The sequence below is a fragment of the Urocitellus parryii genome, chromosome 6 (genome assembly GCF_045843805.1).
Source record: "Urocitellus parryii isolate mUroPar1 chromosome 6, mUroPar1.hap1, whole genome shotgun sequence".
Classification (NCBI taxonomy): Eukaryota; Metazoa; Chordata; class Mammalia; order Rodentia; family Sciuridae; genus Urocitellus; species Urocitellus parryii.
In genome coordinates this window covers 37,083,853-37,106,967 of record NC_135536.1, presented here as the reverse complement: position 1 = coordinate 37,106,967, position 23,115 = coordinate 37,083,853, and the positions used below count along the sequence as shown (strand labels likewise).

Here is a 23,115-nt window from a genome sequence, read left to right as displayed (position 1 = left end):
CGCTGGCAGGCTGTCTACGTCACGCGACGCTCCTGATGGCTCCGCCCCCTTGATCCGCTTGATCCGGTGATTGATAGGTGGGCGGGAGGAAGTGCGTGACAGAGGAGGGGCATTCACTCTTGGTGGAGAGGACTACAGGGAAACTGGTAGCTTTCTGCTTAAGAGATAGCGGAACTAGACGTAATGACTGGGAGGCGGGATTCACAAAAGAATCTGTTGATGATTAGCTACTGAGAGGTATTTTAGCGAGGGATGCAATTTACCGTTGATCCCTAAAGATCATTTGGCCTTGAACTTCTTGGACACTGCCCCGGAGCCTCCACTTTGTCCCATCCCCCAGCGTTCTCTTTCGTTCTCTTAGCCGGCCTAAGCTCCATCGACTCTGTCTTAAAGAGTGTCCGACGCCTTTACGTCACAGATGGGGGACTCAGACCCACACCTTCCTTCTGGGTTTAGCTTGTGGAAACCTTTTTCTTGTAGGAAGAGCCTTTACTAGACCTCCTCCTTTCTGCTTAGTCCTTTTTAGACGATCCCTGGCTTCCCTCTGCAGTCTTTGCAGACACTCCCTAATACACCCTTCTGTCTCCTTGGGCCTTTCGGGTTCCTTCAGTTCCCTGAGACCTCCCTTGGCCCGTCAGGATTTGCTGATCTTCCCTCTGTTTTCGCGGAGCGGCTCAGTACCCGGCCGCGGGTTCAGGGTGTGCACGCGCGCCGCCTCCTACCCTCTCCTGCGGGTTTATGAGTAACAGGGCTGAGTCCAAGGCCGGGACCTGCCACGTCTGGGGATCCTTGCCCAGTCTGGGGGTTGGGAGGCGTGACCTCGCTGTGCGGGTGCGAAGGTCCGGGGTTGAGCTCCATGAAGCCCCACCTGCTCGGGACCCTTAGAAGTGCTGCCAGATTTCCTCGTACCTAGCCCCCTAAGGGCGGAGAGGGGTTGGCGGGCCCTCAGTTCCTCTGGCTGGAGCTCACTTGCTGGAGGACTTTGGGGTGATATCCCCCGGAGCCCGTCGCTGGGACCTGCTTTGTGGGCGTGCGACTTTTGTGGTTGAACAGAGGGCTTTGCCCTTAGAAGAGTCCCATGCTTTGTGTAATAATGTTCTGGTGTCACCGTTTTGAAATTCTTAATCACTTAAGTGGCCCGTATTTTTATCTTGCTCTGGACTCCATAATTATGGAGGCAGTTCTGTGCCTTTAGAATAACATGTTTCTGGGTTGTCCAGCGGGGAAAATCTGGACTTATTTTGATCTTTTCCTTGCCTTTTAAGTTCAATTTTTAAAATTCCTATAGATATTTTACCTGAGGTTAATTTTTCCAGTCACCACACATTTTTCTCCATGCCTCCCCACCTCATTGATTCTCTGAAGTATCCTCCTCGAGCAGCTTTTAGTTAGTTCCTAAGAACCCATAAGTGGTCCATTGTTCATTTTATTCTTTCTAATAAAAACTTTTCCCAACCTACTTGTATTGTTTTTGTAATCTGTATTTTTTTTCCCTTTTTAAGTATTTCTGCCAGGCATAAAATAAAAGCCTTGCTTATTTCCACTTCTGCACCCTCCCAGAATGTTTTATCTGAGGAAAGCTTTGTCTCTCCGCATCAAGTTCTCTTCCTCGCAGCTTTGTACTTTGACTAAGTGGTATCACTTCGGCTTATTTAGCTTGACCCTGCATAAAATTTATGTTTTGCATAGCAATCATTGATAATAGTGGAACATTGGGAACAAAATAGACCCAAATATCCTACAAAATGGGATTGGTTAAATAAATTAGGAGCCACATGGTACAAGAAGTGCCTGGTAACCGTTAAAATGGTGTAGTGGGCAGAGAATGGAGCTCAGTGTTAGAGTTCTTGCCTAGCATGTGCTAGGTCCTGGGTTTGATTCTCATTAGGGCGAAAACAATAAATAAAAAAGGGATGTTGACTTCTTCTATTTTTATTTCTTGGAGAATTGTGCAAACAACATTAAAATTTTAAAAAGGTAGTAGGGCCCAGGGGTGTAACTCGCTCAGTGGCAGTGCATAGATTCAGGCTCTGGTTTCAGTTTCCAGCACTAAAGAAAAGGTAGTATTTAGTCCTTCTGGTGTCATATTCTGGGGAATACAAAACCAATATGGCCTTATTTTTGTATTAGAAAGTATAAAAATAACCCAGGCTCATTGTATAGTTAAACAAATACTGAAATGGAGAAGGCCTTGCATGAAACAGTGACAAAGATGTACCATGAACAAAGGATTATGATTAATATGATTCTAGCACCTATGGTCCAGAAAACAAAACAAAATTTCTGTTAAACTCAGGGTGTGTGTGTGTGTGTGTGTATTTAAGTACTGGGGATTGAACAGAGGGCCTTGCATATGCTAGACAAGTGCTCTCCTGCTGATATACACTCCCAACACCACCACCCCAACCCACCCCAGCTTGGCATAAACTTGGGATTCTCCTGCCTCAGTCTCAGTAACTTATTTTTTGATGATCTCTTTCCTTTTCTTCTCTTTACCATTTGCAAATCTAGCTTACACCTGAAGAACATCTTGTTAATTCAATCCTTAGTAATGTAGAACTTATACATTATTGAATAAAACATTAAAATTCATGGTAAATATTTTTAAAAATCATGTTTTAGGACCAAAGTAAATCCTTCTGAATATTAAATGCTAAAGTAGCAGTATATGCTAGGTGCAGTGGCACATGCCTGTAATTCCATTGGCCACATTGGCTTGGGAGGTTGAGACAGGAGGATTGCAAATTTGAAGCCATAGTAACTTAATAAGGCTCTTAGCAACTTAAACTCTGTCTCAGAATTCAAAACAACACACAAAATGTAATATCCATCACTGGATCCATTGATTTTTTTGTGATCTTGGGCATTGAACACAGAACCTCATGCATACTGGGCAAGTGCTCTACAACTGAGCTATACCCCAGCTCTGTTGATTCATTTTTTTTAATAAACTTTTTTTGTTGTTTTTAGTTGTAGGTGAACACGATACCTTTATTTTATTTATTGTATTTTTATGTAGTGCTGAGTGTTGAATCCAGAGCCTCCTCACACACTTGAGGCAAGCGCTCTACCACTGAACTACAACCACAGCCCCTGTTGATTCACTTTTGTAGGTAAAAGATCTTAAACCTATGAATTTTATTATGTTCCTTGTGTCCTATAATGATTTTTGAAATGTGTACAAGTACACATGTCTAGAAAAAAAAATCAATCCAGGAGCATTTATATTTTGGGGTTTATTGAAAGAAATAAAATGACATCTTTAAAAAAATAATTATAGGGCTGGGGATATAGCTCAGTTGGTAGAGTGCTTGCCTTGCATGCACAAGGCCCTGGGTTCAATCCCCAGCACCACAAAAAAAAAAAAAAAAAAATTACAGTTGTCATTTCTATGATTCTATAGGCCTTCCCTTTCTTGATTTTGATGTTTGACTTGTTGCTTGGTGAGTTTGTAAAGTGATTCTCATTTGGGCAGCCTCTACTCTCCCCAGCTACACTTAGAGTTACAACTACAGAAAAATTTTTATCTTCAGCACCCATTTTAGGATCATTTCTAGTATACCAAGAGTTGACTTCCTGTCTGAGCTGCTTTGGTCTGTTTCCTGCTCTTGAGTATCTCCACTAGGGGGCGGGCTGCACTAGAGAGGAGTGAAGGAAAGCAGTTTTCAATTTCTGATTGACCTGACTTTTTCTGGCCTACTGAAACTTCAACCCCCAGCTTGGTGACCACTCGGAGGTCAGAGAGATATCTCTAGGTGACTTTATATTTTTTTATATTTTCAGTACTAGGGATTGTACCCAGGGATGCTCTACCACTGACCTGTACCCCAAGCCCTTTTCTTTTTTTTGAAACAGGGTTCTTGCCTCAGCCTCGAGAGGAGCTGGGATTATAGGTGTATGCCAGTATGCCCAGTTTAATCTAGGCAACTTGAAGGCAAAGTTCCATCTTCTGAAGTGACTGATGCCCACACATGTGTTTATACCTTGTCTTCTTGTATCACTCTGTGTAGACGGAAAGGGAGGAGTATTATAATTTACCTAGGGACTTAAAATGTGTTGATTAGAAAGCAATTGAGTAATTATGAGATATGCCAAGACTCTCATCTCTCATGTCTTAGGTCCTTAAGAATCAGATTTTTTTTTTTTTCCGTGTGTGTAGGATAGGAGCTGCAGATATAATATAGAAGTAAAAACTCTTTAGCCCTAATTTTGGACAGGAAGTGGAAATATCAATATGACTTCATGGGATGTTTCATTTCCTATCTCAAGCCACCAAAAAAGTCTAGTAAAAACCACCAATCCAGAAGCAATGAACACTCTTAGTGTATAGATTGTAATCTTAAAATACCATTCTCAACTGAAAGAAATTGGAGCTTTTAGAAGTAGTTGATTCCAGGTCTGGGGCAGGAAATATACGAGTGTGGAACAGTTAACCATACCAGACGTGGAAGAATCAAGTAGGAACTATAGAATATGTCAAACAGACTCAGGAACTGAGCTCCCATGGCCAAAGGATGATTCAAGCATTTTTTTTAATATTTATTTTTTAGTTCTCGGCGGACACAACATCTTTGTTGGTATGTGGTGCTGAGGATCGAACCCGGGCCGCACGCATGCCAGACGAGCGCGCTACCGCTTGAGCCACATCCCCAGCCCCATGATTCAAGCATTAATAAAGGTAATTTAATAAACACTAAATGTGTTTAAGTTCATGAGTGTATAATGGTGTGCATGTGTTTATAACTAATTGGTCATCTTTTTGAAGAATAGTAGGAAACCAAAAAAATTTTTTTTAAGGTACTAGAGATTGAATCCAGGGGTAGTCTGCCACTGAGCTACATCTGCAGCCCTATTTATTATTACTTTAAAATTATTATCATCATTTTCATACTGGAGATTGAACCCAGGAACACTTAACCACATCCCCATCCCCTTTTTGTATTTTATTAGAGACAGGGTCTTACTGAGTTGTTAGGGCCTCCAGGGCCCCGCTAAAGTTGCTGAGGCTGGCTTTGAACTCACAATCCTCCTGCCTCAACCTCCTGAGCTGCTGGGATCACATGTGTGCACTACCATGCCTGACTCCGAGTCATTTTCATTTTGAGACAGGGTCTGACTAAGTTGCTGAGTCTACCTTTGAACTTGGGATCCTTCTGCTTCAACCTTGTGAGTTGCTGGATTACAGGCCTGTGCCATCATACCCAGTAAGAACAGATTTTACTGTCACTGGTAAATAGAGCTACAGAAGCTTTTGCATGTCTCAGTGGGAGATCAAGAATTTTAGTCCTGGAGACTGCCTTGAGGAACTAGCTCAGGCCTACATCTTTTTAAGACCTCAGGATACATGAGGGCAATGCCTTCTCCTAACAGTTCCTACTTATGTGACCCAGAGGTGAGATTGATGTTAGAGGGAAACCTGTGAAGTAGGTAGGAAATGAAAACAGTACAAATGTTATATAAAATAAATGAGCATCTCTTATTATTGGACAGTATATGGGGAAGGTCTGTGGTCTGGTCTCAGATGTTAACACCAAACTGCTCATATTTTCTGCAAGCCTGGGGCTCCCTTTTCCCAGATGTTGGTATTGTGCTATTTTGCCAGTATGAGTTGGGTCACATTTTGCGCACACGTCCCTCCAGGGCCTCCAGCTCAGCCAACACCTCCTTGGGCAGATCCTCATTGACCTGCTCTGTCAGATAGTTCCGAATGTCACGAACCTCCTGTTCCCAGAAGTCCTTGGGGAGCGAGAACAGCTGAGTGGTGTCTATGGCTCCAAGGCCTCTGAGATCCAGAGCTCCTTCTTTTGGCACCAGCCCGATGGGTGTCTCTCGGCCACTATCCTCCCCTTCTAATCTCCGGCAGATCCAGTCTAGAACCCGAGCATTCTCCCCAAAGCCTGGCCACAGGAATTGGCCTGCCTCATCACGCCGGAACCAGTTGACATGGAAGATGCGAGGTAGCCGGGCTCCCTTGCGCTCCTCCATGCTCAGCCAATGTTCCAGGTAGCGCCCAAAGTTGTAGCCAAAAAAGGGCCGCATGGCAAATGGGTCATGCATGATGATCTTCCCTACGGCAGGAGAAGGATGGGTAAAGAATCTTCCTCTTTTAAGGAAGGAAGGGAAGGGCACACTGTATCCAGTTGGAGGAAGTTTAAAAGGTTCACAGTTCTGGAATGTCCTCAGAGAAAGTGAAGACAAAGAATGGGGGTAAAGGTAGAAGTAGAAAGAGGTGGAGTCCCTGAAGACTCCAGGGAGGGCAAAAAGATCTGGCTCAGAAAGGGAGACAGAAGGGGATGTGGGCACACATGAGAGGAAGCGATGAGCAATGTACTTACCTTTGTGTTCAGCTGCCGCAGTGGATTCAGAGCGCATGGCACTACCCACGAATACCCCATGACGCCAGTTGAAGGCCTCATATACCAGGGGCACCCCTAGAACACCAATGAACAGGGTCACAGACAGCCCTTTTCTTTGGATACTCACTCTGTCCCTTCTGATAACGACAATCTCATTCTTCTAATACCTCAGCTATCCCATTTTCAGACCCTATTGTTTCCTTCAAATTCTGCATTTACCAGGGAAAAACTCTGGAGACAGCCAGCTACAGTTGGAGATCCAGGCTGAGGCTCCCTGAACTTTTAAGTACAGGAGGGACAGTGGACCCTAGTTTAGAGCTAGGCCTTTTACCAAGAAGGCACAGAGTCCATGTGTTACCTTTGGGTCTGCGGCCTCCAAAAATGATGGCATCAATGGGGACACCCTCTGGGGCCTCCCAGGCTGGGTCAATGATAGGGCACTGACGAGCCGGGGCACAGAAGCGAGAATTGGGATGTGCACAGGGTTCCTTGTCACCTGGCAGAAGAAATACAAATACTGTCACTTCCAAGGTTATGTCCACCCCCAACACACACATACGTGTGCGTACACTCTTGCATAATTTCTTTTTGCCTCATAAGCTAGCTACAGCCTTATGTGGTAAAGAACAGGATGAAGGGAGCCAGGAGACCGCCCCCAAAAGATCAGATATTTTTTCCATCTGGTACTAAAGATTGAACCCACAAGCCTTGCACATGCTAAGCAAGCACTCACTCTACCACTGAGCTACATTACCAGACCTTTGTGTTTTTTATTTTGAGACAGGATCTTGCTAAGTTGCTGAAGCTGGTCTAGAACTTTGTATTATCTTGCTTTAGCTTCCTGAGTTGCTAGAATTATAGGTGTGCACTACTGTGCCCAGCAAGGTCTGGTTATTTTTCCATAATGGTGCTGCCAGAGAAAAAGAGTGGAGGAGGAATTGGGGTTCCACAGGGCACTAATGTTTATGCCAACCTACAGGTACTTGGCACTGACCAGGGCTCATGGAATAGGGCTAGACACTGATGTGAGATTACAATAATTTTTCCCCTATGAACTTTTTTTTTTTTTTTTAATATTTATTTTTTAGTTCTCGGCAGACACAACATCTTTTGTTGGTATGTGGTGCTGAGGATCGAACCCGGGCCGCACGCATGCCAGGCGAGCGCGCTACCGCTTGAGCCACATCCCCAGCCCTCCCCTATGAACTTTTAAAAAATATTAATTTTTTTAGTTGTAGTCGGGCACAATACCTTTATTTATTTATTTTTTATGTGGTGCTGAGGATCGAACCCAGGGCCTCACACATGCTAGGCAAGCATTCTACTTCTGAGCCACAACCCCAACCCCTCCCCTATGAATTTTTTATTTATAGGATTATTATTTCCCAGACCTAAAGCAAAAACTGCATTCACTAGGGGAAAAATAACAGTTTTGTATTTCAGACAGTTGACTTTCTATCATCAAAGTAGAGATGACAGAACTACCTGAGCTATCAAAATGCAAACACGAACTGATCTTTTTTTTTTTTTTTTTCGGGGGGAGGGAGTACTGGGGATTGAATTCAGGGTCATTCAACCACTGACCCACATCCTCAGCCCTATTTTGTATTTAATGTAGAGACAAGGTATCACTGAGTTGCTTCACGCCTTGCCCTTGCTAAGGCTGGCTTTGAATTCTCAATCCTCCTGCCTCAGCCTCCCAAGCTGCTGGGGATTACAGGCATGTGCCACGGCGCCCCACTATACAGGAATTGGTTTCAAAGCTCCCAGAATTTTGTTGATTTCCCTAGGCCTGCTTTGAGCCTGACAGAATGGTAGGACTAGAGTAACTCAGAGAGAGACATAGCCTAGGCAGTATAATCTGAGAAGCCCTGATCACCTGGCACCTTTAGGTGCCCTGGAGAGGGCTTTGGACCAAATCAGGCGCATGTGTGAAGTACCAACATGGGGACCTTGAATGGGCACAGTGCCTTCTCTATTGGAGGTTGCTGGTCAGACCTGGGGAGCAAGGGAGCCAAAAAGTCAACACTCCTACGCACTGCCTCTCCCCAATCTCTGCCTACTTCTCAAATAAGAGCCATCCTTCATTAGCTGCCATTGTAGGACCCTAGCACAGGGTATTTTTTCTGGGAATTGAAGCTGGGTGTAAGATGCCCTAGTTATACCCCTGAATCCAGAGTTGATGAAAGGGTTGGGGAAGTAGCCTGTGGGGAAAGATTAAAGTTTCTCGGATTTCTCAGTTGGATGAGGGGGGTTTAATGATGGTGTTAGAGAAAATGAAGGGCAATTAGACAAGGAAGGTGCCTGCTAGGCCAGCCTGGCAAACTTGAATACAGGTTTTAGCAACCACAAGGCCACCTTCCTAATACTACACACTTCTCTGCTTCTACCTCTTGGTCTCTGGGCTCTCTGACTACAGAAGGCCAGAAAGCTGAAGGTCCAGAGTGCAGGGCTCAGGGAGGCACCTGGGAAATGACAGGGTTGAGAAACTAGCTTCTGGGAAACACTAAAGTGCTAGGCTGATTTAGTGTGGAAGAAGGGTTAGAGTACAGGGGAAGGGTGACAGTAACAACACTGACATTTATTAAGTAAAAACAATGGCCATTATGCAGGGGACAGTGGGAGCCAAGTGGCAGGAGGAGTTAGGCAGAAGAGGGGCAGGCTTCCATATTTCCTAATGCACCAAACTTTATGGATTCTGCTCTGAGTTCAATTCCTTCTGTAACAATTTTCAAGACAGTCCTTCCTCTTCCTCTTTTTTGTTTTTTAATCCAGCTTTATTATAGAAAATTTAGTATATATTCAGCAGTAATACTAAACCCCTTTTATGCATTATTTAGTTCTCCAATAATCTTGAGACCAGTATTTAACAAACATTCTCATCCAAACAAACATTTTCATCCACTGGTGGAGAAACTTAAGGGAGTAAATTTAGCCAAATTCCAAACCAATGATTGGTGGAGTTGGGACATGACCTAAGATCTTGCCTGGGATTGGAAACTGCAAACATTCATAATTTCCTGTGCCTCCCAAAGGAACAGAAGATAGATGGGGGATGTGGAGGAATATTTGCATCATTAAGGTCTGGGCCCTGGGGACTATGTCATGACTTTCTACCCCACATACCAGGTTGCCAGGGTTTGCCTAGCCAGGAGGTCACAGTGACACCAGGTGGAAGAGGCTGGTCAATCCCTTCCCAGTACACGCCGCCATCACTGGTTTCAGCCACGTTGGTGAAAAGAGTGTTACTCTGGATTGTGGCCATGGCATTGGGATTGGTGGTGGCAGAGGTACCAGGGGCCACCCCAAAGAAACCATTCTCAGGGTTGATGGCCCGGAGTCGACCTGTCAGAAGAAGAAGTGAAAGAAAGGAAGGACCCACCAGGAAAAGTTGAGGTGCAAGGCTGGAGAAGGTCCTGCTCTACCCCCTCCCTGCCTTGAACTGGACCCTAGATCCAGTGTGGAAAGGCTTTTTGTCTCTGGGGTGGCTGAGTGCAGGTATGGGACAGAGTGAGCTGTTTAGGAACAGGTTCTCACTGAAAAAGCTCACCACACTGGAGGGGTCCATAAGAGCCAGAACTGAGATTGTGATCTGAGTGCTCCTCACCTTCACTGTCAAACCTCATCCAGGCGATGTCATCTCCCACACACTCTACTTTCCAGCCTGGCAATGCAGGACGCATCATGGCCATATTTGTCTTGCCACAAGCACTGGGGAAGGCAGCTGCTATGTAGCGCTTCTTCCCTGCAGGGTTGGTGATGCCTAGGATCTGTGCATCGGGACAGAAGGAACAGGAGGTCACCAAAGATCAGAGCATGGCCTGCATGGGGAAACAGAGCTAGGGGCTAAAAGGGGGGAACAATATTTATTCATTGAACAGGTGTACTGCTCTGCCACAGACTTGGGTAGCAGTGTTCAGCAACCTGGAGCCAAAGCTTCAAGCATTTGGGCAGAGTCTCTGCACACCAGCTTGACACCTGGCAGGAAGGAGGCAAAACTAAGGCAGACTAGCCAGGCCCGCCCCTGCCCTGACCCCCTCCCCACGGCTGCCCAGTTCCTCACCAGGCCCTCACCAGCATGTGCTCCGCCAGCCAGCCCTCATCCCTGGCTAGGCGAGAGGCGATGCGCAGGGCAAAGCACTTCTTGCCCAGCAAGGAGTTGCCACCATAGCCGCTGCCGAAGGAGATGATCTCCCGCTGGTCAGGCACATGACCAATCAGGGTTTTCTCTGGATTGCATGGCCACTGGCTCACCGGCTCCCCTGGGGACAATGGGGTCATAGGACTGCTAGCAATGGCATCAAGAACTGGGTGTCAGGGCTGGAGGGATCAAGATTTGGCAAACTGAGAAACACTTGGGAGCAGTGGTTGTGCCCAGAATGGCTCAAGCCCCCTGCCTCATCAGCTCTCCCGTCTTTACTAGATAGGAAGACTGACTTTTCTCAACTCTGTTCAAACTGCTCTCCAAATACAGTTTCACCCTTTGCCAAGAATGCTACCCTAGATTTGCAGAGGACAGGTTCTCAGGGTCTGAGAGTGGAGTTTGGGGTTCTCTCTGAGTACAAGAGGACCTCTGTGTCAAGCAGGGCAGGTACTCACCTTGTGAAGTCAGAGGCTGACCCACAGAATGTAGACACTTGACAAAGTCTCCATCTCCTAGGGCCTGAAGCACAGGTGTCCCCAACCGGGTCATAATACGCATGCTTGCCACCACATAGGCTGAGTCAGTGAGCTGCACCCCGATGCGGGACAATGGGGAGCCCACAGGACCCATGCTGAATGGAAGCACATACATGGTGCGGCCTGTGGAGGAAAGCATCACCTGGATAAAGGGTTCCAAATCTGGTCATACCATCTGTGCCCCTGCCTGTGTCCCTGCCCTGGTTACCCTGCATGCAGCCCGGAAACCTCTCATCCACAGCTCGCTGGAACTCAGCTGGGGACATCCAGTTGCCCAGCTGCCCACGGGCCCCACCAGTTGGGAGGGGCACCGTGTCCCGCTGAGAAGGAGTTACAATCACCGTCTTGCTTTCTACTCGTGCCACGTCCTTGGGGTCTGTGCGGGCCAGCCAGCTGGGAGAGAGGGGATTGTCAGGAAGGTGTGGCCAGCAGGTCTCCTTCATTCCCAGAACTGCTTTTTCAAGTTCAATTTTGTCTATAGTTCTTCTGTTGACTCAATTTTTTTCTATCCATTCATATCTTAATCCCTTTCTCCAAGGTTTGTCCCATCTAAGAGGAGGTTCCCAAGGCCCTAGTCCTCTGGTAGACTTTATCCTTGGCAAATGACTCCTGAATTGGTTGGGGCAGGAACCCAAATAATTTTATTTGTATTAACTTCTTCCTTTAATACAAAAACATCAATCATTCCTAATTCCCATTCTGTTCCTTCCATTGGGAGGTCTAGTTCAATTTGATTTTGTCTTGATAAACTCAAAATTGACCTTAATCCAAGCAGCTGCCCCATCCTGAGGGGTGCTGAGCTCAGGGCTTACCAGTTATTGTACTTGGGAAGTTTTCGGATGAGGCCCTGCTGTTCTAGCAGGGTCAGTGTGGCAGTATTCTCAGCCTCAGTCCCATCACAGATATGGATGCTCTCTGGTTGGCACAGGCGGGCACTGTGCTCCACAAAGTCTCGAACTCCAGCAGGCAGCTGGCCCAGATCTCCACTGACCACACGCAGGGTCTGGATGCTGCGGCATGATGACCAACACCAGGGGCTCAGCCCATGCCAGCTAAGCCTATAAGAGAAAAAACAGGGAGACAAGTGCTTGGGGGATAGCAGGAAGCATGTTTCGGTGCAGGCACAATGAAGAGCAAATTGTTTGTGGTGTGTGAGATAGATTCAGGCCATATGCATCCTGTGACCTTTATGAGGTTTAAAGAGGATATGTCCTGATCATCCAAAGACAGATATGACCAAATGAGCATGAAGGTACACACCTGGCTGTGGAAGTATGTGTAGGCATGCTGATACATAGTCCACACCACCCATATTTCACTATGTCTATGTTTATAAATGAGCAGGTGCCCTTTGGCCCAAGTGTCAGGAAACTGCCAGATAAGTTGCATGGGTCTAGTGTTTAAATTTCCAGGCATGGTCTTTCCATTCGCAAGTATAGTTTTTGGAAGTGGAAGCTGTTTTTATTTATTTATTTCTTCTGATGTGAATGCTGTAAGACTGTGAAAGCCTCAAGCAAAAGGCCCCATTTTGTGAGAAGATACAGGTCTTTTCCAGTGCCAGGTTCTTAGATTGGGGCTCACACAGAGATAGGGGACTGGATGTTGGGGTTCTAGGAAACAGATATGCTGCTGCCTACCTGTGTCAACAAGGGTTACTTAAATGTTCTTACTAGACAGGTATTTTTGAACTATGTGAAAGACTGAACACTGAGGTATGAGTGTTACTAGCTGGGGTTTTTGCCTTGCTTCATAGAAGGGCAGGGTCCCTGTATTGTGTGTCTGTCATGCCCCTGGGACAGAGAGAAGCAGGGTCTGTTCTGATTGGCTGGGATCCAGGGTGGAGTGATCCAGAGAGAGCAAAGGCCAGAGGAGTTAGTGATCTTTTTCTAAAATGCCAAGGCCTAGCCCACCAGAAGCCCATCACATACTAGGATGGCTTGAGCCTAAGCCTCCCCTGGCTTTCTTTCCTAGAAACCACATGCCTAGAGAACTTTTGGGGTTGGTAGTAGAGTGGAACATCAGATGGCAGGAAGCTCAGACTCAGAAACTTTAAGCCTGGGGAAGGGAGAAAACTCAGACCATGGATGTGGGAGCCGGGGTGGTTTCCAGCAGTCAGAGCAGGATGGATGCCCAGTGTGGCCTACTGGCAGGGAAGAAGGACTCCTGGGACCTGGGTCTATTGCTGCCTGGGAGAGTTTTCCCTGCACGTTGATTTTAAAGGCACAGTCTTCGGGAGAGCTTTTCTTGTTTGGAGCCTGGCTCTGGTTATCTCTTGTGAGACCCCTACATTCTCCTCCAGTCCCCTAAGAGGGACCTTTTTCTTATCCTCCAATAAACCACCCACTTGGCTGGACAAGTAGAACGGTTGTCGGAGAGATATGGGATCAGTTCAGACAAAAGCTAGGGAGAATGGGGGGTGGGGGGTGCGTCCATAGAGAAGAGAGGAGGCTGTACAAAGGGAGGACAGACAGGACAAGACTGGAGCTCCGGGCCTACACAGAGGAAGAAGCCAGCCATGTAAGAAAGGAAGGCAACTTGGCCCCATACTCCCGTCTGGCTTCCCTCCCTCCCCAGGACCCCGGGTCCGTCTGGCAGTGCTGGGCTTCCCGCCAGGTTCCAAACCCGGGAAGGCTGGGAACGGATGTTTACCTTCTACCTTCTTTAGGGAGCTTTGAGCTCAAACCCATGGGACTCATGTCCCTTAGCCCCAGAGTGCTACTGTTTTCCACTACACCTTGGGGCGTGGAATGAACCCCGTCAGGGGTCTGAAAGTTACATCCGCGAAGGAAAGGCAGCTAGCGGAGACTGAGCTCCGCAGGGGCGAGCGAGAAGCGGAGGAAGTTCTAAGAGTGGCAGATAGAGATGGCGCGGGCAGACAAGCGAAGCAGGGAGGGGGAGGAGCGCACCAGAACCTGGAGACCAGTGCAGCTGGCTGTAGGAGGCACGCGCTGCGCGTGAGACCTGCATCGAGAAACAGTCGCCCAGCCTGCTTCCTCCTAGGATGGGGAACTAGGAGAAGGCAGCCTGAGGCGGGGAGCGCAGCGGGAAGTGCGATGGGCCCCAGGCTGGGGGTCACTCACCGCAGGCCGGGGCGGTACACAGCAGCCATGGCACCTGGGCGGAGGCTGCGGGGTGGCCACAGGAACCGTGCGGAGTCGGGGAGATAAGGAAGGCGGGGAAGGAGGGAGCGCGTTGGAGCGAGCGGGAGTCGAGGCTGGGCAGGAGGTGCTTAAAAGGGAGGCGGGCAAGCGCAGGGGCGGAACCTAGCAGGATCTCTCCGCCCCTACCGCAGCCCCGCTTCCTGGGCCCTGGACTCTGGGGCTTGGGACCCCAGGTCCTCACCGTGGTCCCAATCCAGCATCCAAGCCCCCAAGCCCATCTCTCCCATTGGAGGACTGGGTTTGCTCCTGGGTCCCTCCTACGTCGAGGCCCCGCCTCCTGGCCAGCCACGTTGCCCTGCATATGATGTAACTCCGAGGACTCTTGCTCCCGGGAGTTAGCGACCGAGAGACTCAGTCACTAACCGACGGATTGGCAACAAGCCAGGAATGAGGGGTGAAGCCAGAGGCGGGAGCCCACGTGTGTATGTGTAGTGCGTGCTGGACGTGGAGAAGCTCTCTGGTTGGGCATTGCCTTTCCAGTTTTTCCTGGGGAATGGACACTCCCAGCCTCAGGCTTTTCTGATTTCTAAGACCAATGCTGAGGTCCCCTTAGTCCTCAACTCCTAAAATCCCCTGTTTCTTTTCTCCTGGTCAGTGTTCCTTTCTGCCTTACTACAAAATGGTGGTGCCTCTCCATCCCAGGAGTTCTTCCTTGGTCTTTTTTTCACACTCCCTTGTGGGGTCATTCTTTTCACATTCCCCCAATAACTCATCTGATCCACCCAGCCTACCATAAAGTCCTAGGGTAATTTCTCAAGCCATGTCTCCATTCAGACATCTCTCTTTAACTTGAGATCACTGGATATCTACTATTGCAAAGGTTGCAGCACCTCAAACTCAACAGTGCATGGTGGGTATCTGCTCAGTATTCTTTCCCTTTTCTGATATTAGCACCCTGGTTTTCCTTTGGGGAGCAATCTCCTTAGTCTGCATGGTGATATGTGTATGACCTCACTCTGCTTGGGGGGTAGGCTGTCAGTTTGGTGAGTTTACATATTCCTTGATCTGGTCTTAGTAACCAGGGATGTTTGGGGGTGGGGGCGTGATATCCCTCTCTGGGACTTTTTCTGTAAACTTTGGAAATAAGCTTTTCTTCTGTTGTGCCTGCTGAGCAGGTAGAATTATAAGCCTGGATCTGCTGGGCAACAGCTTAGCACTGCAAAGCAGGAGACTGCTTGAGACAGAAACCAGCCTAGAGAAACCAGAGTACGAGGCTGGAGATCAAAGAATTCCTGACTTAAGTTATAGAAATTAATAAATTTATTCTCTTGCTCAAGCTAATTTTAAGTGGATTTCTTACACTTTCCATAGAAATAATCTTGATTCTCAGATATCTGAGTTCTATGCTGGAACATAGTGACATAAGAAATGCTGGCTTCCAACTGTGGGCTTGCAGCTGGTCCCTGACTTCCCACTCAGGCTACAGCCTGCACTCAACCTCATGCATGTATTTGGAACTCTCCCTCCTAGTCCTTGAATCCAAATTCATCCACATCCACCCTGCTACAAACTGCTAACTCTTGGGCACCCATTGGGTCTAAAGTTATGCATTGTTGGTGCCAGGACTGTTGACCTTCTGAAGGTCATCATCTTGTTCATAATGTGCCTACTTCCATTTTTCCTTATCTCAGCAAATGGCACCACAATCTTGCCAGTTACCCCAGAGGAAACCTGAATTAGTCTAGACTTTTTTCTTATCCTTTATAAGTAATCAGATACTAGAGAACCTTTGGATTTTTTCTTCACAATTAGCTCTCAAATCTGTTTCTATCCCTATAGTCACTGCCTTAGTCCAGGGCTTATCTCTCACCTGGTTGTAGGTGATGTCTTCCAACACATATCTCTTGGCCTCCTACCCCTCAAACACCTCCCCTCTCCCTCTACTAAGTTACCCCCCCCCCACTGTACATATAAGTTCACTCTGGAAAGTTAAGAGAGGAATAATGTTTATGGTGTGGACAGCAGGTGCTAGGCTCTGTGTCATTCAGCTTAACAACAAATCTATTTTACAGATATGGACACTGAGGCTTAGAGAGGTTAAATCATTTGCTCAAAATCACACATCTCATCAGCAGGAAAAATGGAATCTGAATCTAAGTTTCTGGTTCTGATTATCAAGGTTCCTTTCCTCCTATTGTAATCCTATATATTTCCCCTTAATTTATCATTTGATAAAAATAAGTTTATACCTCTTATGCTTAATATCCCTTCAAGGCCTATCACATGGCATCTACTGTTCTTCAAGATCTTCTGGCTCTTATTTATCCAGGATTATAATTTCCACTTCCCTACTTGTGGTCTTTTCGCCTACATAGACAGATCATCCAAATTTTAGTCTTGTTTTTAATTCTTGTATCCTAGCAATATCTGACCTAAAAATTAATGTTGGTTGAATTAAAAGAATGAATGAGTCCCACGTTTCTGAATCCTCTCTCCCCACAATTACTTCTTTCTTTAGCTTTGGGCAGACCAAACAGGGGGCTCAGGTGAGGCTTTCCTTGCATTGCTGATTCCCCCTGATCTGCCATACTCTTGTTTAGTTCCTTCTTCACCCCCAGCCTGGCCCACCAGCTGACCCAGTGTCCAAGGATTACCACCAGGGGGCAGGGTGTTACCAGCCTTGACCTTGTCTGTTTTTCTGCTTCCTAGATAGATGCCTTCTAGGACCATCCCTTTGATGTCTCACAGATTCCCTGTACTGGACACTGTGGTACCCTGGCCATCCCCCTTTTAGGATTCTCGTGCACATCACAGCAGCTAAATATTGGCCATAAGTTCCAACTGAACACAGTCCCCACTTACTGAGGGGTATACATTCCAAGATCACCACTGGATGCCTAATACCATAGATAGTACTGAATCCTATATATACCATGTTTTCCCTAAGCATATATACTTATGATAAAGTTTAATTTACTTATTAGGCATTGGCAGGAGATTAATAATAATAACAACATATAATTATAATAATATACTGCAATAAAAAGTTATGTGAATGGGGTCTTTCTATATCACATTGTACTGTACATATCCTTCTTGTGAGATGTATTACATTGCCTATGTGATAAGATGAAGTGTGGTATTGTAACATAGTGTTGGGATCCTATTGACCTTCTGATGATATGTCAGGAAGGTCATCACCCTGCATCACTTCTACGTGGTACTCTTGTGCATGCACTGTGATTCTACAATAGTCAATCTTGTAAGTAAGATGGCTACTAAGTGACTAACGGGCAGGTACATATTCAGTATGGATATACTAATTAGGGATGAACAGACCCCACATCCTGAGTGGAGATATCATTATATTACTCAGAATGGTGCAAACTTTAAAACTTATGAATTATTTATTTATTTCCAGAACGTACCATTTTGTATTTTGGAACCATGGTTGACTATAGGTAACCAAAGCCTTAGAAAGTGAAACTGCCAATACGGGGATCCTACTGTACTTCCTTGAGCACTACATGTGGCTGAAGGGATGTCTTGCCAAGTGCAATATCCCCTTCCCAGGGGCAGTGTGTGTCTAATTATAGAAGTACAAAGGCCTACTCCCTTGCTTTAATTTGTGACAACTCGGAAGGTCCATTGGAGCTCCAGAGCTCCTATAGGATCAGCTGATTGCAATTGCAGTGCCATTCAATGCTTCTCTCTCTCCAGTCCTGCTTCTCTCATTCCTCTTGAAAGTCTCCCCCAATAAGCCACTTATACACAGATTGGAATGGGTAGATGGAATGGCCACATGTTTGCAGACAGAGCCCCTGGAAATCCAAGATGGTGTCAATGGTGATAGGGTTAGAAAGAGAAGTGGTCTCAGTTGCCGATCTAGCCATAAGCTGCCTTTTCCCACACTACCACAGTGTGATACAGATACCTGTTTAAGAAGTCCCCAAACTCAACTTGCTCAACTTGGACATGGCAGTCTTCTGGCATTGGACTCTGATCCCATTTTTTTTTTTTTTTTTTTGGTATCAGAGATTGAACCCGGGGACACTTAACCACTGAGCCACATCCCCAGCCCTTTTTTTATGTTTTATTAGAGTCAGGGTGTTCCTGAGTTGTTTAGGGCCTAGCTAAGTTGCTGAATCTGAACTCTCAATCCTCCTTGCCTCAGTCTCCCGATCACTGGGATTACAAACATGGGCTACCGCACCCAGCTTCTCTGATTCCACAGAAATGCCCAAGTGATCTTTTCAAATACAGATCTGATCACATCTCCATTGACACCCTTTAGTAGCTTCTCACTGCTTTTAAAATTAAACCCTAATCCTTGGTCTGGCCCCTGCAGACTGCTCCAATCTCACCTACCACCGTTCTGTACACTTTTCTTACTTTCTCTCTCAGGCTACATTGGACATGTAGTTTCCTAAGCATGTCTACCTCTCTCCTGACTCAGTCTTTGCATATGCTGTTTCTGCAAAGGAATCCCCATTTTCTTCATATTTCCGGGCATGGTCACTTTTTATTCACTTGACCAGTCTCAGATTAATGTGACCTTTCTCAGGCAACCTGTCCTTGCCACACCCTCCCTGCTCCCTGACTCTGTCCTAGAGGAGTCTTTTTTAAAAAATATTTTTAGTTGTAGCTAGACACAATAACTTTATTTTATTTATTTATTATTATGTGGTGCTGAGGATCAAACCCAGTGCCTCACATGTACCAGGCAAGCACTCTGCAACTGAGCCCAGCCTCAGCCCAAGAGTAGGTCTTTATGATAAAAACTCATAGCACCCTCTCTGCTCCCTCGTGGCACTCATCTCATTTGGTTGCACCTGCAGTCCCAGCTCCTTGGGAGGTTGAAGTAGGAAGACTACTTGAGTACAGAAATTCGAGGCCAGCCAGGTACCAAAGTGAGACCCTATTCCTAAAAATAAAATGGGAGTTGTTTTTTATGTAGATACACTTCTAACATATGTAAGGCCTAAAGCAAGAGTACAAACCAAGGCTCAGAAGCTCATGTTTAAATGTTTAAAATGTATAATGCAAAGTAACAAATTGTTAAATAAGATATTTTATTTTTAAATTTTTTAAAAAAATATTTATTTCTTAGTTGTATTGGACACGATACCTTTATTTTATTTATTTTTATGTGGTGCTGAGGATGGAACTCAGGGCTTTGCACTTGCTAGACAAACACTTTACTGCTGAGCCACAACCCCAGCCCCTCTAATTTTTTTTTTAAAGTTCTCTTTATTTTTGTGGTACTAGGGACTGAAACAAGGGGCTCTACCACTAAGCCCCTTCCCCATCCATTTTTACTTTTTATTCTTGAGAAAGGGTCTTGCTAAATTGCCAAGGCTGGCCTCAAACTTGGGATTTTCCTGTCTCAACATCCCAGGTCATTGGGGTTACAGGCGTGTGACACCATATCCAGCTAAAATGTGTTTTATTTTTATGCCTTGACAAATATATACTTCATAACACTCTGGAAGCCCAGGTTCAGTTTTAGATTTTGTTTGGAATCCTCAGGGTTCTGTATAAAACTTTTGGGGGAGAGGCAGCTTTCAGCCACTGGTCTTCAGCTGGAACCGCTTCTCTTCCCACCTGCCCCTGGTACCACTGTGGACTGTGCCCAGCTGTGTTTATAAACACGTGGGCCTGCTACCTTCCCATCCCAGCTCTGTCCACACTCTCCTGCAAGCAATCACCCCTTGACTGACTTAGGGATGCGTGTACCAGTAGTGTCTAGCTATGGGAAGGAACACCCAGGAAAGAAATCATGTGCATCCTAGATGTGAGCTTGGGCTCTTTGAGCAGGAAATTCCTAGATATCTGGAGTATGGTTCTAAGAAGGATGGAATATGGGCAAAAGAGTATTGGACTTCTCACAACATAGGAGTGCTCTATCAGAAGACTGCCAGCATGGAGCCTTCTAAAGCACGGGCCAGGGTAGATCTGCTCTTGTCTGGACCTAAGGGCAGTAATTTGATGCACCATGTCAGTTGCATGTAGACCAACTGACAGTGTAAGTCCTTGAGGTATCCCTTGTGCCTAACCCAGTGCCTGGTACAGAATAGGTGTTTGATAAATATTTGTCAAATAAATGTGGGAGGTACACCAGGAATAGCTTTGAGGATTTGGATCCATTACTGAAGATCTAGATAAGCAAGGGCCAGAAGTAGGAGTGACACTGGCCTTCTAGGGTTCCAAAATGGGTGTGTGGAACAGATGAGGTTGGGGCAGCATCCTGGATCCCATTCCCATTCCTCTTCCTTTGCCTGTCTGGCCCTCTTACCCCACAGTCCAGCATCCTTCTGTCCATAATCTTTCTACTTTTTATGGCTGCCACTCTTCCTCTGCAGCATGACAATCCATCTGTCTCCTTCCTTTTTATCTACCACTTCTAGGTCATTGTTCCTGTCTATCTCTCCTGTTGTCTCTTACTGTCTTCTAGTTGTCTCCCAGAAACTGTCCCCCCTTTTTTTTAATTGTAGTTCCCCCATGGCTCCTTATTCATCTCTTCTATATGCCCGTATCCTTCTGTCTCCTTTAATCTAAACCCCTGTGGAGCCCTGACTTATCCCAGCATTAGCCCTACTGCCTCTTTAGCTAGTCTCCTTTACTTATTCTGTTCTGTCATTCCTAGTGTTCACCCTGGTTTCATCCTTTTTCACCCATATTTCCCTGTCCCCAGATGTCTCTTTATTCTCAGTATCTATTTCCCAATCTCCATGTCTCTGTGCCCTCTTGGGATGGGCTCTGCCCCCTTGGTTCCCATTGGCTGGCATGGCCTCTCCTCTTGGTGCCCGTGTTCCCTTCCTTTGGCTCAGCCTGAGCCCAGCCCTCATTCCCCCAACTCCTTTCCCTAGTTTGTGGTGCCTGGTCTGAGCCATGAGCAGCTCAACTCGCCTGAGCTTGTTTAGTCTAACTCCCTTAGCCCCTTAGCAGCTTAGCCCTCCCACCTCTCCTGTGAGCCCTCCAGTAAACAAGAGGATCAGGGAAGACCTGACAGCTGTCAGGTGGGGGCAAGTGTCTGGCCAGCCTAGAGCAGGCATGAAAAGGAGGCTGCACTCAACACTTCCTATTCCTTCTTTCTTCAGGGAAATTCTAGAGCCTCTTTCTTGATGTCCACCCCCGAGTATGGAGTTTCTTGTCTCCAGGATCCCTATTGCTATTTTTTAGCTGGTTTCTAGGCCTTGAGCTTTTTGCTTCTTCTGAGAAAATGGCTCTAGAAGCAGGCAATCACACAGAGAAGCCTTTCAACTTGAATGATGATGATGGATTCTGCTCTATAAAATGGAGGCCCTAATCTGATCTAGGTCTTCTAACAAATGTGTGAAAGTACATGCTATATTATGGATCTACTTTTTGGGGGGTGGGTACCGGGGATTGAACTCAGGGGCATTCGATTGCTGAACCACATCCCCAGCCCTATTTTGTATTTTATTTAGGGTCTCACTGAGTTGCTTAGCTGATTTTTACTGAGGCTGATTTTGAACTGGAGATTTTCCTGTCTCAGCCTCCCGAGCCACTGGGATTACAGGCATGCGCCACCGTGCGGGCTAGTGTGGATCTTAAATGTCTGCAAAAGGCCCATGTGTTAAAGGCCTAGTCCCCAGCTTGGTGCTTTTCGGAAGTGGTGGAAACTAAGAGGTGGGGCCTAGTAGGAGGTCTTCTGATCACTGGGGATGTGCTCTTGAAGGAGGCGGTTGGAACTCAGCCTCTTTCCTTTCCTCTCTTTTTCTTTTCCCATTCAGGAGGTGAGAAGCTTTTTTCACCATGCTCTCCCTTCCATGAGCTACCTCGCCACAGACCCAAAGCAACAAGGCCAATTGATCATGGAAACCTCCAAAACTGTGAGCCAAAATAAACCTTCTTTACTTATACATTTATCACCCCAGGTATTTGGTATAGTAACAAAAAGCTGATTAACACAGCATGGTAGGAGAGACTACACACACACACACACACACACATACACACACACACACATGCTCACAAGCAAGCATACACTAAGAGAAGCTGGGTTGAATGCAGAAAACTATAGAACAGTTGTTCTCAAATGTTAGTGTGCATCAGAATTGCTAGAAGAAGTTGTTAAAACAGATTTCTGGGCTCCACCTCCAGAGTTTCTTTTTTTAAAAAAATATTTATTATTTTTTAGTTCTTGGCGGACACAACATCTTTGTTGGTATGTGGTGCTGAGGATCGAACCCGGGCCGCACGCATGCCAGGTGAGCGCGCTACCGCTTGAGCCACATCCCCAGTCCTCCAGAGTTTCTGATTTAGTAGGTGAAGTGGGAGATTTGAGAAGGATTTCCCCACATTTCCTAGCTTTGAACTCCTGGACTTAAGTGATCCTCCCATCTTAGTCTTCTGAGTGCTAGAACTCTAGGCATGTACCACTGCACTGAACTTGAATTTATCTATTTAACAAATTCCCAGGAAATGTTGGTGCTGATGGCCTAGAGACAATACTTTGAGAAATATTGTCTTAATAATCTTCATCTACCAGCTCTTTCCTAACACCTAAGACTGGGGCCAGTTAATTTTCAAAACTGAGGACCAATCAATGAGGTGAAGAGAGAACCTACATTTTGGGAGCAAATTTTTGCCACATGTACATCAAATATAGCACTAATCTCCAGGATATATAAAGAACTAAAAAAAAAAATTAACATCAAAAACCCCCAAACAACCCAATCAATAAATGGGCTAAGGAGCTGAACAGACACTTCTCAGAAAAAGATATGCAATCACTCAACAATATATGGAAAAATATTCAACAACTCTAGTAATTAGAGAAATACAAATCGAAACTACTCTAAGATTTCATATCATGCCTGTCAGATGGCAGTTATCAAGAATACAAACAATAATAAGTGTTGGTGAGGATGTGGGGGAAAAGGCATACTCATACATTGCTGGAGGAACTGCAAATGAATGCAACTAATCTGGAAAGCAGTATGGAGATTCCT

The 23,115-nt window shown here is 46.1% G+C and overlaps 1 protein-coding gene and 1 long non-coding RNA gene across 3 annotated transcripts; one reads left to right on the top strand and one right to left on the bottom strand.

Annotated features, from left to right (window-relative positions):
- Window positions 1-7: 7 nt before the first annotated feature.
- On the top strand, window positions 8-22,371 carry LOC113194804 (uncharacterized). Of its 2 annotated transcripts, none has more exons than XR_003302338.2 (4): window positions 8-66; window positions 4,551-4,678; window positions 21,895-21,993; window positions 22,302-22,371. It is a non-coding gene; the product is annotated as an uncharacterized LOC113194804 (long non-coding RNA). The 2 variants fall into 2 exon arrangements; XR_013343795.1 differs by having other exon boundaries at window positions 48-77.
- On the bottom strand, window positions 5,113-14,376 carry Pck2 (phosphoenolpyruvate carboxykinase 2, mitochondrial). The gene is made up of 10 exons (XM_026406064.2): window positions 14,117-14,376; window positions 11,849-12,094; window positions 11,245-11,429; window positions 10,956-11,159; window positions 10,431-10,618; window positions 9,964-10,126; window positions 9,483-9,701; window positions 6,715-6,852; window positions 6,336-6,431; window positions 5,113-6,068 (listed from the first exon to the last, which is right to left on the bottom strand). Exons 1-10 carry the CDS (start codon window positions 14,143-14,145, stop codon window positions 5,614-5,616), a joined length of 1,923 nt encoding a protein of 640 aa, XP_026261849.1. The 5' UTR covers window positions 14,146-14,376; the 3' UTR covers window positions 5,113-5,613.
- Window positions 22,372-23,115: the final 744 nt, after the last annotated feature.

Excerpts from the sequence above, each read along its gene's own strand:
- Pck2 (XM_026406064.2), bottom strand. The coding sequence starts at position 14,145 with ATGGCTGCTGTGTACCGCCCCGGCCTGCG. Across the intron at positions 10,127-10,430 it reads GGCTGGCGGAGCACATGCTG|ATCCTAGGCATCACCAACCC; the intron begins GTGAGGGCCTGG and ends CCCGATGCACAG. Across the intron at positions 6,853-9,482 it reads AGGCAAACCCTGGCAACCTG|GTGACAAGGAACCCTGTGCA; the intron begins GTATGTGGGGTA and ends TTCTTCTGCCAG.